This window comes from Piliocolobus tephrosceles, chromosome 5 (assembly GCF_002776525.5).
Source record: "Piliocolobus tephrosceles isolate RC106 chromosome 5, ASM277652v3, whole genome shotgun sequence".
NCBI classification, from domain to species: Eukaryota; Metazoa; Chordata; class Mammalia; order Primates; family Cercopithecidae; genus Piliocolobus; species Piliocolobus tephrosceles.
The window spans coordinates 115,780,980-115,795,991 of NC_045438.1; the positions used below are offsets into that span (position 1 = coordinate 115,780,980).

At 42.7% G+C, this 15,012-nt stretch overlaps 1 protein-coding gene and 1 pseudogene across 3 annotated transcripts in view; both read left to right on the plus strand.

Moving 5' to 3' along the window:
- ELOVL5 (ELOVL fatty acid elongase 5) overlaps nt 1-6,411 on the plus strand; it is an 80,269-nt gene extending 73,858 nt beyond the window's left edge. For all 3 annotated transcript variants that reach the window (XM_023222941.3, XM_023222943.2, XM_023222942.3), the window contains exons 6-8: nt 454-578; nt 3,057-3,191; nt 4,532-6,411. In XM_023222941.3, the coding sequence (XP_023078709.1) occupies nt 454-578; nt 3,057-3,191; nt 4,532-4,675 (404 nt within the window). In that variant the 3' untranslated portion in view covers nt 4,676-6,411. The remainder of the gene's footprint in view (nt 1-453; nt 579-3,056; nt 3,192-4,531) is intronic.
- LOC111549746 overlaps nt 4,700-15,012 on the plus strand; it is a 40,339-nt pseudogene continuing 30,026 nt past the window's right edge.

Genomic DNA, 15,012 nt, shown 5'->3' on the forward strand with positions numbered 1-15,012 from the left:
GGCTTCAGAGACCTCTCCACACCCCAGCAAATGTGTAGAAACAGCCATTTTTGAGCATGTCACCCATCAGCTGTCTTCCACAGCCTTTAGAGAGCATATCTGAGGCAGTTGTGTATGTAAAGAAAAACAGCTGCCTCTGGGAGTTGGTGGGCATCTGCAACGAAGCCTGTAGGTGCCGGAATGGCGTCATGGCTTCTGTGTCAGATGGGCCCCTAGCAGCTACAGCTGACCCCTGGGCTCGGAGCCTCTTGGTGGCTGCCTGCCCAAGTGGAAATTGAATTCTTATTACACGTCCATGCAGTGCTTGCTGTTGCAGTGTTTGTCAGCCCTGTTGGAAATCATCTCTCTTTCTGATTCAGAAAGAATCTTGGATTTCTTTTTTTTTTGTTTTTACCACCTATTCTGTTTAAAACACTAATACATTCTCCTCCCCAAATCCCTCTGTTCCTGCAGCTTATTTTGGTGCCACACTTAATAGCTTCATCCACGTGCTCATGTACTCTTACTATGGTTTGTCGTCGGTCCCTTCCATGCGTCCATACCTCTGGTGGAAGAAGTACATCACTCAGGGGCAGCTGGTGAGTGACTTGGCCTCTTTCCCCAGGACTTGCTTCCTGGTGGATACAGACCTCTTTCTGGTTTTAGTGTTGTGTAATAGCATCTAAGATGCCCCTTCTCCACCCTTTTTCATTTGATATAATTAAATTCCTTGAAGTGGGTAGATTAGGGAATTTTCTTATTTTGAATTGATAGTGAACTGTGACCATGGGCGTACAGCTAGTTGAATTGTAGAAAGAGGGCTAGAATCTAATTTGCCAACTTCAAGTTCAGCTTTTCTGAGTTTTTGCACATAAGCACATATGCATGTATGTGTGTATATATGTGTGTGTGTGTGTGTTTTCTAATTATGGTCCAGAATCCAAAATGAAAGTTCTGTGTTTCTGGGGGTTTTAGAAGGAGCTGGAGAGTAGTATGGAGTCCAGGGTATGTGTAACCCATTACTAGGCAGCCAGGATATTTGTCTGGCAGGTATGGGTGACCCCTCAGCCCCCATGCAGAGGAGTACCTGTTGGTGAGGATAGCAGCTGTTTGCTTCAGTTAACAGCTCCCTCCCCTGGTTTATTGCCAGGGCCAGGCCACTTCACCTGATACTTCTCACCATCTTGATTAAGCCTTCTCCATTTATCAGTATATTATAGTTAACCTCTTTCTCTCCTCTTATGAATTCTTCTATGAACTAATTAATACTACTACTGCTCATGTTAAACACCAACATTTCCTATGTGTTGAGCACATGTTGGGCACTCATACTAAGTACATGATTTTACATAGATTGTTCCAGTAGCCTGATTTCATATTTTTGTCCCCAGGCCAGGCACAGTGGCTCACATATGTAATCACAGCATTTTTGGGAGGTCAAGGCAGGAGGATCACTTGAGGCCAGGAGTTTAAGACCAGCCTGGGGAACATAGTGAAACCCTGTCTCTACCAAAAAAAAAAAAAATATTATTGTCCCTATTTTATAGATGACACTGAGACAGTAAGCCAAAGCTAGCTGACTGAGGGGTGTGGACATTAAATCTTTTGCCCTTTCCTTGCCTTATTAACACATTTTTCTAAACAGACCAAGCTGATTCAGACCCCTTCAAGTCGATTAGGATTTTTCAATCTTAAAAATAATAACAATCTGAAGAAAAAAGTCTTGAGAAAATCTTCTGAGAGACTAAAGTGTTTGATATTTCATTTTCACCTCCCTGTCAATTGCTATGTTTTCTCACCCACCTGTGAAAAAGGAAAATTGTTGATTAACCTCCTTGTTATACTTGAGGAGAAACGATGCAGAAATTGATTTATACCACAGTTTTGGGTCTGGCGGAAGCAGAATTTAAAAGAAAAGACTGGCAAAGTTGGTCTCCCATTAGGCTCTGTACTTTGAGGTGGAAGATTAAACCTACCCAGGTTGTCAGGATTTATTTTAAGCACCACTCCTAGTTATTCCTCAGTCTGCAGTACTAACCTTAAAAAGAGAAGGCAAACAGCCAGGCCCAGTGGGTCATGGCTTGGAGTCCCAGTTACTCAGGAGGCTGAGATAGAAGGATCTCTTGAACCTAGGAGTTTGAGGCCACCCTGGGCAACACAGAAAGACCCTGTCTCAAAAATTAAAAACAAAAACCTCTACATAGAAACATTGGAGCTGCCAGAAATACAGTGCGCAGAGCCTAGCCCTTTTTTGGTTTGAGACGGAGTCTCGCTCTGTCACCAAGCTGGAGTGCAGTGGCGTGATCTTGGTTCACTGCAACCTCTGCCTCCTGGGTTCAAGCGACTCTCCTATCTCAGCCTCCCAAGTAGCTGGGACTACAGGCACGTGCCACCATGCCCGGCTAATTTTTGTATTTTTAGTAGAGACAGGGTTTCGCCATTTTGGCCAGGATGGTGATGATCTCTTGACCTCGTGATCCACCAGCCTTGGCCTCCCAAAGTGCTGGGATAACAGGTGTGAGCCACCATGCCCGGCCTGAGTCTAATCCTTTTTAAAACATCTTTCCACCTTTTGTCTAACCAGTTCACATGCGTTTCAAGGTTTATTCATCAGAGTTAATCAATGCACTTACTGTTGTTTGCCAGTAAAGGTTTAAATCTACTCATCAGCCTTCACTAAGCTAGAAGGGTCCGTGGATAAGGAGTTGGAAGAATGTCCAGCCAGGTGGCACATCCTGCAGTGATGTTATCAGTGCCCTTTCAACATACACGCTCGCTCTTCCTTCTCAAAAAACAAAAAGAAAGTCTTGCATCTCTCTATAGTGTGTCCTTGAATTTTGGAGAAGGTAGTTTAAATAGCTTGGAGGGCAGAGGAAGAATATGTATAAGACAAACACACCTAGAGTTTAGGATAAGTGTTGTGTATGTGTTGTGTTCATGAAGTGACTGCTGTACCTGCAGAAAGGGTAGTAAGTGGTAATTCAGAAATTTGGGTGATGCTGGGTAAAAAGTCTGCCTGGTCTGGGGCCTCGTCCATGCACTGTCCCTGCTCAGCTGCATCCCCTCTGTTCCCCTAGCTTCAGTTTGTGCTGACAATCATCCAGACCAGCTGCGGGGTCATCTGGCCGTGCACATTCCCTCTTGGTTGGTTGTATTTCCAGATTGGATACATGATTTCCCTGATTGCTCTCTTCACAAATTTCTACATTCAGGTAAATATCACTCTTCTCTGGGACTTGGTATCTGGGGCCTTTACCAACAAAGGCCCTCATCTGTTAACTTAATGGGCATGTGGAGCCTTTGCTGGGTGACAGGCTCTGGCCTCTAATGGAGTCACTATGACAAGAGCAGCCCCTGCCTCTGGGGGGCTCACAGCTCACTGGAAGACACTCTAGAACCCTGTTCTAGATCCTGGGTGAGGGAGTCTTGGGGTTCCCCTTGGAAATGGAAAACTGTGCAGCAGGACCCTGTGTTGCTTCCCGCTGACCTGCAGCAGAGAGACACGAGAGGTGATTTCAATCAGAAATCTCTCAGTTCACTACCTTGAACGTCATGGCCAAATAAAATTTCAGAAGAGATTTTTATCACAGTCCTCAGATACGGAGATCTGCTTTTTTTGTCCCGGCTTTCTTACACATTTAGTCCTCAGGTGTGAGGATTCGGTTCATTCCTAAGCATATGATGTGGTGACGTAGGTCTTTGCTCACAGAAAGGTCCATTTAGGGCAGATCGTCTCCAGTGGTGTCTGACCACATTGCAGCCACTGCTCATTCTCCTGCCATGTGTCACCCCCCACATGACATCTGTCCTGCCATTGTTGCCAGTGCCTGGTAGTCATAAGGCCTGCTGATCTGGGCAAAACACAGAGGTCAGGAGCAAGGGCAGAGGCTGCGAGTCCTGAGGCTCAGACATTTGTCCTTTCCTCTTCTGTGCCCGTAGGCACCTGTGTGTGGCATGTTGGGTTTGAGTTGAAGTCATATACTTCTGGGCTTCATAGTTTATGGCTGCACTGTGGGACATACACCAGGTACAAGGAAGGTGAAAGGATAGGACCTGATGAAACTGAAATCACATTTATTCTAACTGTTTATAGCAGCATAGCACTTTGTTCATGAAGGCTGAGATAGTTGCTGAGGCAGTGAGGAACTTTTGAAGACGAAGAAGGGATGTGGGTGTTGAGAGAGCTACTGCCCGGTGGGAAAGGCCAATTTGGCCACATAACCCCTGTCATCTGCCTTCCAGATATTAAAAGGCAAAGCAGAGTAAAATGTAAATTGAATTTTCTGTGTGACATTTTAAATAGTATTTCTGTTGCAGCCTGTGATTCAGTTAACTTACCTCAGACTAAGCCTCAGAAAAAAAAAGCAAGAATGATTGAAACCAGTGACAAAAGATTTAGTCATGGGGACTTAACCACAGGAGTTTCTCCTTGATAAGATTTGATCCTAAAAGAAAACTAGGCCTAGTGTTAGAGATGCAGTTCCCAGTAAAGTTCCCTGTAAAGAAAACTGTCTGTGGTCATTTGGTTCTCATCTGCCCTTACACATTTTAGACCTACAACAAGAAGGGGGCCTCCCGAAGGAAAGACCACCTGAAGGACCACCAGAATGGGTCCGTGGCTGCTGTGAACGGACACACCAACAGCTTTTCACCCCTGGAAAACAATGTGAAGCCAAGGAAACTGCGGAAGGATTGAAGTCAAAGAATTGAAACCCTCCAAACCACGTCATCTGATTGTAAGCACAATTATGAGTTGTGCCCCAATGCTCGTTAACAGCTGCTGTAACTAGTCTGGCCTACAATAGTGTGATTCATGTAGGACTTCTTTCATCAATTCAAAACCCCTAGAAAACCTATACAGATTATATAAGTAGGGATAAGATTTCTAACATTTCTGGGCTCTCAATGACCCCTGCGGTAGACTGTGGAAAGGGAGTATTATTGTAGTATACAACACTGCTGTTGCCTTATTAGTTATAACATGATAGGTGCTGAATTGTGATTCACAATTTAAAAACACTGTAATCCAAACTTTTTTTTTAACTGTAGATCATGCATGTGATTGTAAATGTAAATTTGTACAATGTTGTTATAGTAGAGAAACACACATGCCTTAAAATTTAAAAAGCAGGGCCCAAAGCTTGTTAGTTTAAATTAGGGTATGTTTCAAGTTTGTATTAATTTGTAATAGCTCTGTTTAGAAAAAAATCAAAGACCATGATTTATGAAACTAATGTGACATATAGTTTCCAATGACTTGTTGATGTGAAATCAGACACGGCACCTTCAGTTTTGTACTATTGGCTTTGAATCAAGCAGGCTCAAATCTAGCGGAACAGTCAGTTTAACTTTTTAACAGATCTTATTTTTTTATTTTGAGTGCCACTATTAATGTAAAAGAGGGGGGGCTATAAAGCAGTCTTGATGAAACTTAAGTATATATTCTTTGTCCTCGCGATTTTAGGAAGGGTGGAGGGTGAGTAGGCCATTTTTAATTTCTGAAGTGCTAAGTGTTTTTATACAGCAAACAAAAAGTCAATTTTGCTTTCCACCAGTGCGAGAGAGGGTGTATACTTTTCAAGAGAGATGATTGCCTATTTATCATTTGACAGAGTCCCGTAGATGAGCAATGGGGACTGGTTGCCAGGGTCTAAATTTGGATTGATTTCTGTACTGTTATCTGTTTTGACACAGATTTCCTTGTAAAATGTGCCTAGTTTACCAAAATTAACAAAGGGGGGTGAGGAAAGGACTTTAAAAATGTTCAAGGTAAAATCAAGTATAGCTACAGCCTAAGAGAATCGAGAAATTTGATAGAGGTAACTTGTTTAATGTAAATCTAATAGTACTTGTAATTTCTTTCTGCTTAGAATCTAAAGATTTGTTTAGAACCTCTTGTTTAAAAATAATAGACTGCTTATCATAAAATCACATCTCACACATTTGAGGCAGTGGTCAAACAGATAAAGCCTATGATGTGTGTCATTTTAAAGTATTGGAATTTAGCCTCTGAATACCTTCTCCACTGGGGGAAAGATATTCGTGGAACCACTCATGACATATCTTAGAAGGTCATTGACAATGTATAAACTAATTGTTGGTTTGATATTTATGTAAATATCAGTTTACCATGCTTTAATTTTGCACATTCATACTATAGGGAGCCTATTGGTTCTCTGTTAGTCTTGTGGGTTTTCTGTTTGAAAAGGAGTCATGGCATCTGTTTACATTTACCTTACAAACCTAGAATGTGTATATTTATAAATGTATGTCTTCATTCCTAGGTACTAATTTGCAGATGTCTTTACATATTTCAAATACAGAAACTATAACATTCAATAGTGTGCTGTCAAAGTGTGCTTAGCTCACCTGGATATACCCACATTGTTAAATGTCTAAACAGTAATCATTAAAACATTTTTGATTACCTGTGCCTTTGTTTTACATTTTTTGTGCTGGCAATTCTGAAGAACTGGAGAAAAATCCACTTCATTCACTCTCTAGGAGCTTACACAAATGGATGTAAATCATTCAGTTTGGAAGGCCATATTATTGCTTAGTTCTCAACGAGGAAGGACCCTGCATAATAACGCATAGTGGTGGTTCCACCCCAATGCTGTCTTCTCTGCCTCCTCCAGGTAATCCCACTAAAGGTTCCAGCTCTAAACATGCTCCTTTATCCTTCCTCCCTTTGGCCCCAGTCTCTCGCCTTACCCCAAGAATGTTAGAATTACTTTCCTAGGTCTAGACCAGAGGTCTGCAAAAATTTTTTCTGGAAAGAACCAGTTGGAAAATATTTCAGGCTTCGCAGGACATGCAGTCCCTGTTGCAGCCACTTGACTGTGCCATCGTGGAGCGCAAAAACAGCCATAGACAATATATAAAGGAATATACATGACTGTGTTCTAATAAAACTTTATTTACAAGTTTGGACAACATAGCAAGACCCCATCTCTACAAAAAATTTTTAGAAACTAGCTGGACATGGTGGTACATACCAGCAGTCCCAGCTTCTCAGGAGGATGAGGCCAAAGATTGCTTGAACCCATGAGTTCGAGGTTACAGTGAGCAAGGGTCATGTGACTGCACTCCAGTCTGGGCAACAGACTGAGACCCCATCTTTAAAAAAAAAAAAAAAAAAAAAATTACAAAACAGAAAGCCTGTGCCCATAGTTTGCTGACCTCTACTCTAGAGTAATGAGGTCCCCTCCCCTTTGAACCTAAAGCTCAGTCATTTTCTTTGCCAAAGATCATTTTATGTCCCAGATTGTGGCCCTTCCCAGCCTACCCCATTTTGTTTCAATTTACAGGTGCATTCATGTCTACAACGGGAGAGATGACGTGGATGGTCCATCTTCCTTCCATCTGCTTCATGCCATATGGTCCCCAGTATAGGCTCTTAGGTGCTAAACTAGAAAGCACCTAAGAGCCAAGAGTGAGCCTATACTGTTTTAAATGAGTGCACATGAAAGACATGTTAGTTGCTGAAACTACCTGCGGATATGACTGCAGAATTGTCAGAACTCCAGAGAAATGTCACCTAAAACTGCATTTAGTACTTGGGATATTATCCAGAAGGCACAAGAGGATTGTTGGGGAGCTGATGGTAATAAATTATATCCCTGTCTTTCCCCTCTAAGTTCAGAACCAATTGAAAAAATACTGGAAATTAGACCAGTAGGAATTAAAATAGCATGTGTCTTACTAAGAAGGCTGGATTGGTGAAACGAAGACCAGAGTGTGGCTCTCTAATTAACCCTTGCTAATAATTCTGTTAACCTAACTTACCAGGGCTCAGTAGCACACCAGTGGTTGCTCTGATGGTTGGTCTAGTGATAAAGTGGTTATTAAAATATATTAAATATCAGTCCTGGAATTTACCTACCTTAAATTGTAAACTCCCCTTGTAGTGGCAGATTCTACACTGATGACCTTACCATGCCAAGGAAATGTGCTTAGCTGCAACTCTCAAGCAGCAATCCCTCCTCCTTTCAGAGAAGTGAGTGGATGAGAGGCAGGAGAGAAGGCAGATGTGTTCTGCTCTCCTTTTTCCTGTATGGAAAAGGGAAGATTCCCATTTCTCCCTCTGTTTTTAGCAAGCTTGCTAATCATGTAGAAGGGCATTGTAGACTAATATGAGAAGTACAGCTTGGAGGCTGCATTGACTGGGTTGAAATCCTCCCTGTGTGACCTTTTGGCAAGAAAACTTTGCCTTAGTTTTTCTCATCTGCCAAATAGAAATAATGTTAGTTTCTATGTTATAGGGTCCTTGTAAGGATTAAATAAATGACTAATGATACTGTATATATATAGCCTTTGGAACCCCATCTAGCTCAGAGTAAAGTATAAGTGATAACTTACCTTCAGGATTGTAATCTCAACTCACCCCACTGGTTTCTTTCAGCTGTAAGCTATTGTTTCACTGTTATTTCCCTGATTGGCTGCTCTAGTAATCCTATCAAAAAAAAAGGGAAGGAAGTTATTTTGTATGACATTTTATTTGTTAAATCAGTGTTGAAATCAGCAATTCTTAGGAGTCAAATGTTCACCATCTACATTATTCCTGATTTTGCCAGAGTTTTACATTAAATTCACCATTCTGGAGTTTTTAGAATCTACTTTGGAAAATAGGGCAGTGATTATCAGTATCTGGACTTCGTTCATTATTTCTCTGGAGTTCTGACAATTCTGAAGTCATATCCACAGGTTGTTTCAGTGACTGACATGTCTTTCATGAGAACTCATTTAAAACAGGTGTCTCCTGCTATCCTGTTATCACTCTTGGACTTCAAATCCTAACCAGGTTTTTCTCTATACACTTTAATTTGGAAATGGTTGTCCTCAGTGGAGCAGATGGAGCCAAATAGTGGTTGCTGTCAGTTTTTTTGCTCTGCTCTTTACCATTGCCTCATTGGCCATTAGTTCTTATTCCAGGCACAGATTTAAAACCTGTTTTTGTTATCCTTGACATTTTTGTAATCCTTATCTTCTCTCTTTCTTCAGTATGTTTATGGCTCACTGAAAAGAAAGTTCCTGGGCCAGTTTTTGCCATAGTTAGCAGAGGATGTCTGGATTCGACTCTTGATCTAAGATCAAGGAAGACTTCTGGGGTGGAAGTTGTAGGAATAAGCAGTGCAGGATCCAGTGAATGGATAATGTAATGGTGACAGAGATCCAGTTGTAATGCTTCCCTTTCTCACATAATTAAGACTCTCCTGAACAGTACCTCCCACCCTGTCTGTTGCCCCATTTGTGTTACTCTGTTGGCCAGGCCTTTGCAGAATGTGACCTTGTTCACTGGGAGAGTGCTTGGTACAGAGGACTGAGCTAGGTGTGTTGAGCAAACGGGGATCATGAGAAAACCAGCCCTCGCAGGAGCCTCTACTGAATTGGGATCAAACATACACACGTGTGCCTTCTGTGTAAAATGGTCTGTGGTGAGTGCCATGAGATTGGTATGAAGCAGCTACCATGAGAGTCCAGGGAGGGAGAACCCTTCTAGCAAGGGTGGGTAAGAAAAGCATTGTAAAGGAGTTAGCTTTTAATCTGAGCCTTCAAAGACCATCTGGGTTTCAGTAGATGGAGCCTGAAGGTGCTGGGAGACAGCATTCCACATACAGGAACCAGTATGAGCAAATGCACAGAAGGCCTAGAGGGAGATGACACATTGCACTCGAATGGATGTGTGGATGAAACTGCTTGTTTTAAAAATGAGGTGAAGTGGGAAGAGAGTGGAATTGTCTGGGCGCTCTCATTGGTGAAATGTGTAGAGTGTTGCTCAGAGCTCCCAGAGGCAGTAGTGATGATGTGTAAAGGAACCATTCTGAGCGGAGCCTCCTGTCACTGGCCTATGCCCCAGCCCTTCTGCTCCTATCACCAGCAGTGCCAGGGAGGAGCTGAAACATGATGATAACAAGAACTAGGACTCACATTAGTCTCAGTTACAAGCTGATGGAGTCTTCTGTCAGGGCAGGTTCAAAGGGGACCTCAGACCTTTGCCAGAAAATTGCCCCTCACCAAAGAGATGGCATTTGAAATCTGAAAATGGGGCCCCTGATGGGATGAGTCGGGATTGAAATCCCACATTGGCTAGTAAACAAATATTTCTTAAGTGATTATGTCAACATATTCCTACTGGTGTTCTTTGTTCAAAAAATGGGCATAGATGCAGGTTTCCCTTGGATGAATTTGACAATGTTTTAACCAAGCTACCACTTTTCAGCAAATTGTGTGCTTTCCCCTTGACAATGTTCCCAGTGAAACAGGTGCTTGTTTGTAGGAAAGCATCAGCATCAGATTCCAACAACCTTGTGTCTTTCCCTGCTCCCCCTTCTTTTTTTTTTAAGATGGAGTCTCACTCTGTCGCCCAGGCTAGAGTGCAGTGGCCCAATCTTGGCTCACTGCAAGCTCCACCTCCCGGGCTCATGCCGTTCTGCCTCAGCCTCCCGAGTAGCTGGGACTACAGGCACCCGCCACCACGCCCGGCTGATTTTTTTTTTTTTTTTTCCGTATTTTTAGTAGAGACAGGGTTTCACAGTGTTTGCCAGGACGATCTCCATCTCCTGACCTTGTGATCTGCCCACCTCAGCCTCCCAAAGTGCTGGGATTACAGGCATAAGCCACCGCACCAAGCCCCCTGCTCTCTTATTAATTGCTGTGGCTCTCAGTCCTCCAGGAAGGCTACGTGGTTAGGGGTTGACTAAGTCGCAGCTGCCTGCTACCTATGCCATTCCTGCAGAGCTGCAGCCCTCTAGGAGTACTAGCTTAAGTGTACTTTGAAACCAAGGCCAGGGCTGGGTGTGGTGGCTCACGCCTGTAATCCCAACAGTTTGGGAGGCCAAGGCAGGTTGATCACTTGAGGTCAGGAGTTCGAAACCAGCCTGGCCAACATGGTGAAACCCCATCTCTACTAAAAATACAAAAATTAGCTGGGTGTGGTGGTGCACACCTGTAATCCCAGCTACTCGGGAGGCTGAGGCAGGAGAATCACTTGAACCCAGGAGGAGGAGGTTGCAGTGAACTGAGATCACACCACTGCACTCCAGCCTGCCTGGGCAACAGAGCAAGACTCTGTCTCAAAAAAAAAAAAAAACAAAAAAAAAAAACCAAGGCCAAATGTCACCCCATGATCTTAACAAGGGAACAGTCAGAATCCAAATCCTAAGCACACAAAGCTACTTTCTTAAGGGCAATGGAAGAGGGAAATTGTGATGGCCCCAAGCTAGAACCTAAATTACACATTTACTTTAGAACTGGGTATAGAAGGTTACATATCCTAGGGCACAGATGGGGCGTCTGTGTCCGTGCTAGAAGATTCTATGTGTCTTTGGGGTGGCATAGCATACCTGTTAGAAAGGCTTCGCAATGTATTTACTACTGTAGGACCACAAGCAAGTTACCTCTTTTCTGAGCCTCAGTTTCCTAAACTATAAAAAAGAGATACAGATGCTTAGCTAATGTGGCTGGAATTAAATGCAGAAATGAAACAGAAAGCTTTTAGCACAGGGCTTTACTCTAACGGGCACTTACTATCAAGAGTGGTTTATTACCAGGTAGGTAAGTAAGCAAGGAAGATGTGTGTTAATCAATTTGTCATCAGATTTAAAATGTTATTACCCAACACATTATTTTCACTAAAGTGTCCTTGGTTAAAGCTCAGTTAATACTAGCATTTAGTAAGATAACTCAAATTTCTCAAAAAAAAAAAAAATGGACAAATTGAATGTCTTCAATTCAACTGACTTACAAAATGATTTTAATATGAGAATTGTCTAGTCATAAGTTGTCACTCGAACAACAATTATCTGTTCTGGTACTAACTGGCATGTGATTCTGGTGAGGCACATCATGACTCTGGGTCTCCTGTAGAAACGAGGGGGTTGTGGGAGTGCCCCGTTCCTTCCATCCTGAACATTCTGCGATGTCAAAGTAGCACTCCAGCATAGTCCTGATTTACTTCTAATTCCTTTCCTTTTCAGGACATTGACATAAAGTAGAACATGCTTCCTAAACGCCTTAAAGATTAAACGTTACACACAACGTACAGTCAATGCAAGGAGCCCTGCACACAGTGAACCTCTGTCTAGGACTGCGGCCGGTAAGGCCTTCCCCGCATGGACTGCAGCACTGCTCGGGAAAGCTGCCTGCAGGTGAATAAGTGAATGTGAAATTAAGCGAGACTCTCTGCAACTGTATTCACTATATCACACTTTAATTTGTCCTCTTTTGCATTATTTCCTAGTGTTTGGAGAATACATTTGAGAAAGCATGTTATATATTTTTTTACAACTCATTTTACATTTACCTTAGCTGCAGAAAAAATTGATGGGAGGTGATTTAAATGTGTTTCTTTATGGAATGAGATCAAGGGATCAGACAGCCTCCCAAGTGTCCACACTGGCCTAGGATCCAAATGAGAATAGAATGTGTCCCAGGACCTGTGGTGGGACTTGAAGTTTCTGAAGAAGTTGAGGTAGGAATAGAGTAGATCAAAGTACAAAATTTGGATAGAAGGGAAAAAAAATGAAAGACTGATGAAATCACTGTACCAGAGAAGGTTTGCTTTTCTAGAGACAGCCGTTTTTCTCGTGATCTGAATTAAACAGCATGGTGTTCTCAGTGGCCTGCCACATCACTGAGAATCACTAGCAGGCTCACCAGGGATTCACTACTGGCTCAGAAGGTGTTCTAGAAAGCAGTTTCCAGAATGTGTTCTAGAAAGAAGTCAGATGCAGAGTGCCTCTCAAGTGTGAGACACCAAGGTGCCTGCCTCCCAGTATATAGGTATTGGCAGCTCTCTTCCCCGTTTTGCAGATGAGAAAGTTGAAATCCAGAGTCTGCCCAAGGTAAGTGTGACACCAGAGTTCAAATGGGCTTTCCTGGTCCAAAGCTGTTGCCAGGCATTGTCGCTCACCAGGCAGGGAGACAGTACAGAGAGTGGCCCCTCAGACCCGCCCCTCTAGACACAATTACAGCTACAGGGACTCACATTGTGCTGGCAACTTCCTTTCTAACCAGGACAATAGTCTGTCTACGGTGACATCAGTGTGAATGTAAATTATTTATAAAGTGCACATTATCTAGTGAGGATGTTCCGCTCATGAATTAGCAAAGAGATGTAGAGAAAATCCTTCAAATACTATTTCCGTCATTCTGTGATACCATTGAGCAAAAGAAACTGCCAGGTCATAAAAGTAATTACCAAATAATATCTATAAATCTAATAAACTTGGCCAAGCACGGTGACTCACACCTGTAATCCCAGCACTTTGGGAGGCCAAGGCTGGTGGATCACCTGAGGTGAGGAGTTCAAGACCAGCCTGACCAACATGGTAAAACCCCACCTCTACTAAAAATACAAAAATTAGCTGGGCATGGTGGTGGGTGCCTGTAATCCCAGCTACTCTGGAGGCTGAGGCAAAAGAATCGCTTGAACCTGGGAGGCAGAGGTTGCAATGAGCCAAGATTGCACCATTGCACTCTGGCCTGGGTGACAGAGCAAGACTCTATCTCAAAAACATAACAATGATAATAAAATAAATCTGAGATAACATACTACATGTTCATAATTCTGTATTTAAAAACTGAATAGTATCATATGTTTGTACAACTATGTAGCATTTTTTTAATATTACAGTGAACCTTCTGAGATTAAGCTCCTGCCAGACACTAAAGACAGTTTGAAATCATTTTGTCCATGGTTAGGTCTACAGAATCTCAGAAGCATGCTGCTTTCCCCAGCCCCTGCTTGCAATCCTGCAGCATTCACCAGGGCCTACGCAGCTCCAGGCATCTTGCCAGTGCTGGAGAGACAACAAATGAAAAGATAACCTCATTTTGGGTGAAAGACAAAGACAAACAAAATAATTACAAAGTATGGGAACTATGCTAACGGCAACAATCAGAATTCTGATGTGAGAATAATCTCTTAGGTACTTGTAAAGATAATTTTGAGGCACGTCAAAAGATATTGGAGTTTTACCTATGTGTTTACATGGGTAGTTCCTATTGTCTCAACCAAATAAGATATTTCTGGAAGTTTCACCTCTCTAAAAAATTATCTGGAAACTTCTGATTATCTGAAGCTTCTGTTCTCCACTTAAATGATAGTCCGCCATGCATGAGTCAGGCCTGCACTTGGCCCTAACAATTCTGTGAGCACTCAGCGACTTAGCAATTCCCACTGCCTTCAGCTGCATTGTCCCTGTGTGATGGGCAACTGATGACTTTTCAGTTTAGTCCTGAATCACAGTGTGATCTCTTTGAAAGTGACAAGGATCATGTGTAAGTGAAATGCACAGAATGGTACTACATACCAATGGTAACTAAGGACAGATGGATCAACGGATGATTTTCATGCATGGCAATGGCAGATGCACAGACAATGACAGGTATAGACAATATGTCATGTCCTGCCTGGCAACTGGCAAAGTTCCTTTATGAGGACAAGACAAATCTCCATTCAGAAAGTCTAAAATTGGGGTGTGGGGCTGTGTATTATAATCTCACTTCATCCTGGAAGATACAGTGTACATTCTAGACAACCCACTTGATTCCAAGACACTTGAGGGCAGGAATTATCTCTCGTGTCTCTGCATCCCTGGTGTGTGCCCAGCACAGCACTGAACACGCAGCAGATGCTCAATAAATGTTTTGGTGAATGAATGGAAATATTTGGGAAATATTAATGTGGTGCATAACAGGGAAAACAAGCTTTCCAGCTGTATCAGTCCATTTTCACACTGCTATAAAGATACTACTCAAGACTGGGTAATTTATAAACAAAAGAGGTTTAATTGACTCACAGTTCTGCATGGCTGTGGAGGCCTCAGGAAACTTACAATCATGGCAGAAGGGGGAGTAGGCATGTCTTACGTGGCAGCAGACAAGAGAGCGTGTGAAGGAAGTGAAGGGGGAAGGGCCTCTTATGAAACCATCAGATCTCATGAGAAGTTATTCACTATCATGAGAATAGCATGGAGGAAACTGACCCCATGATCCAGTCATCTCCCACCAGGTCCCACCCTCAACACG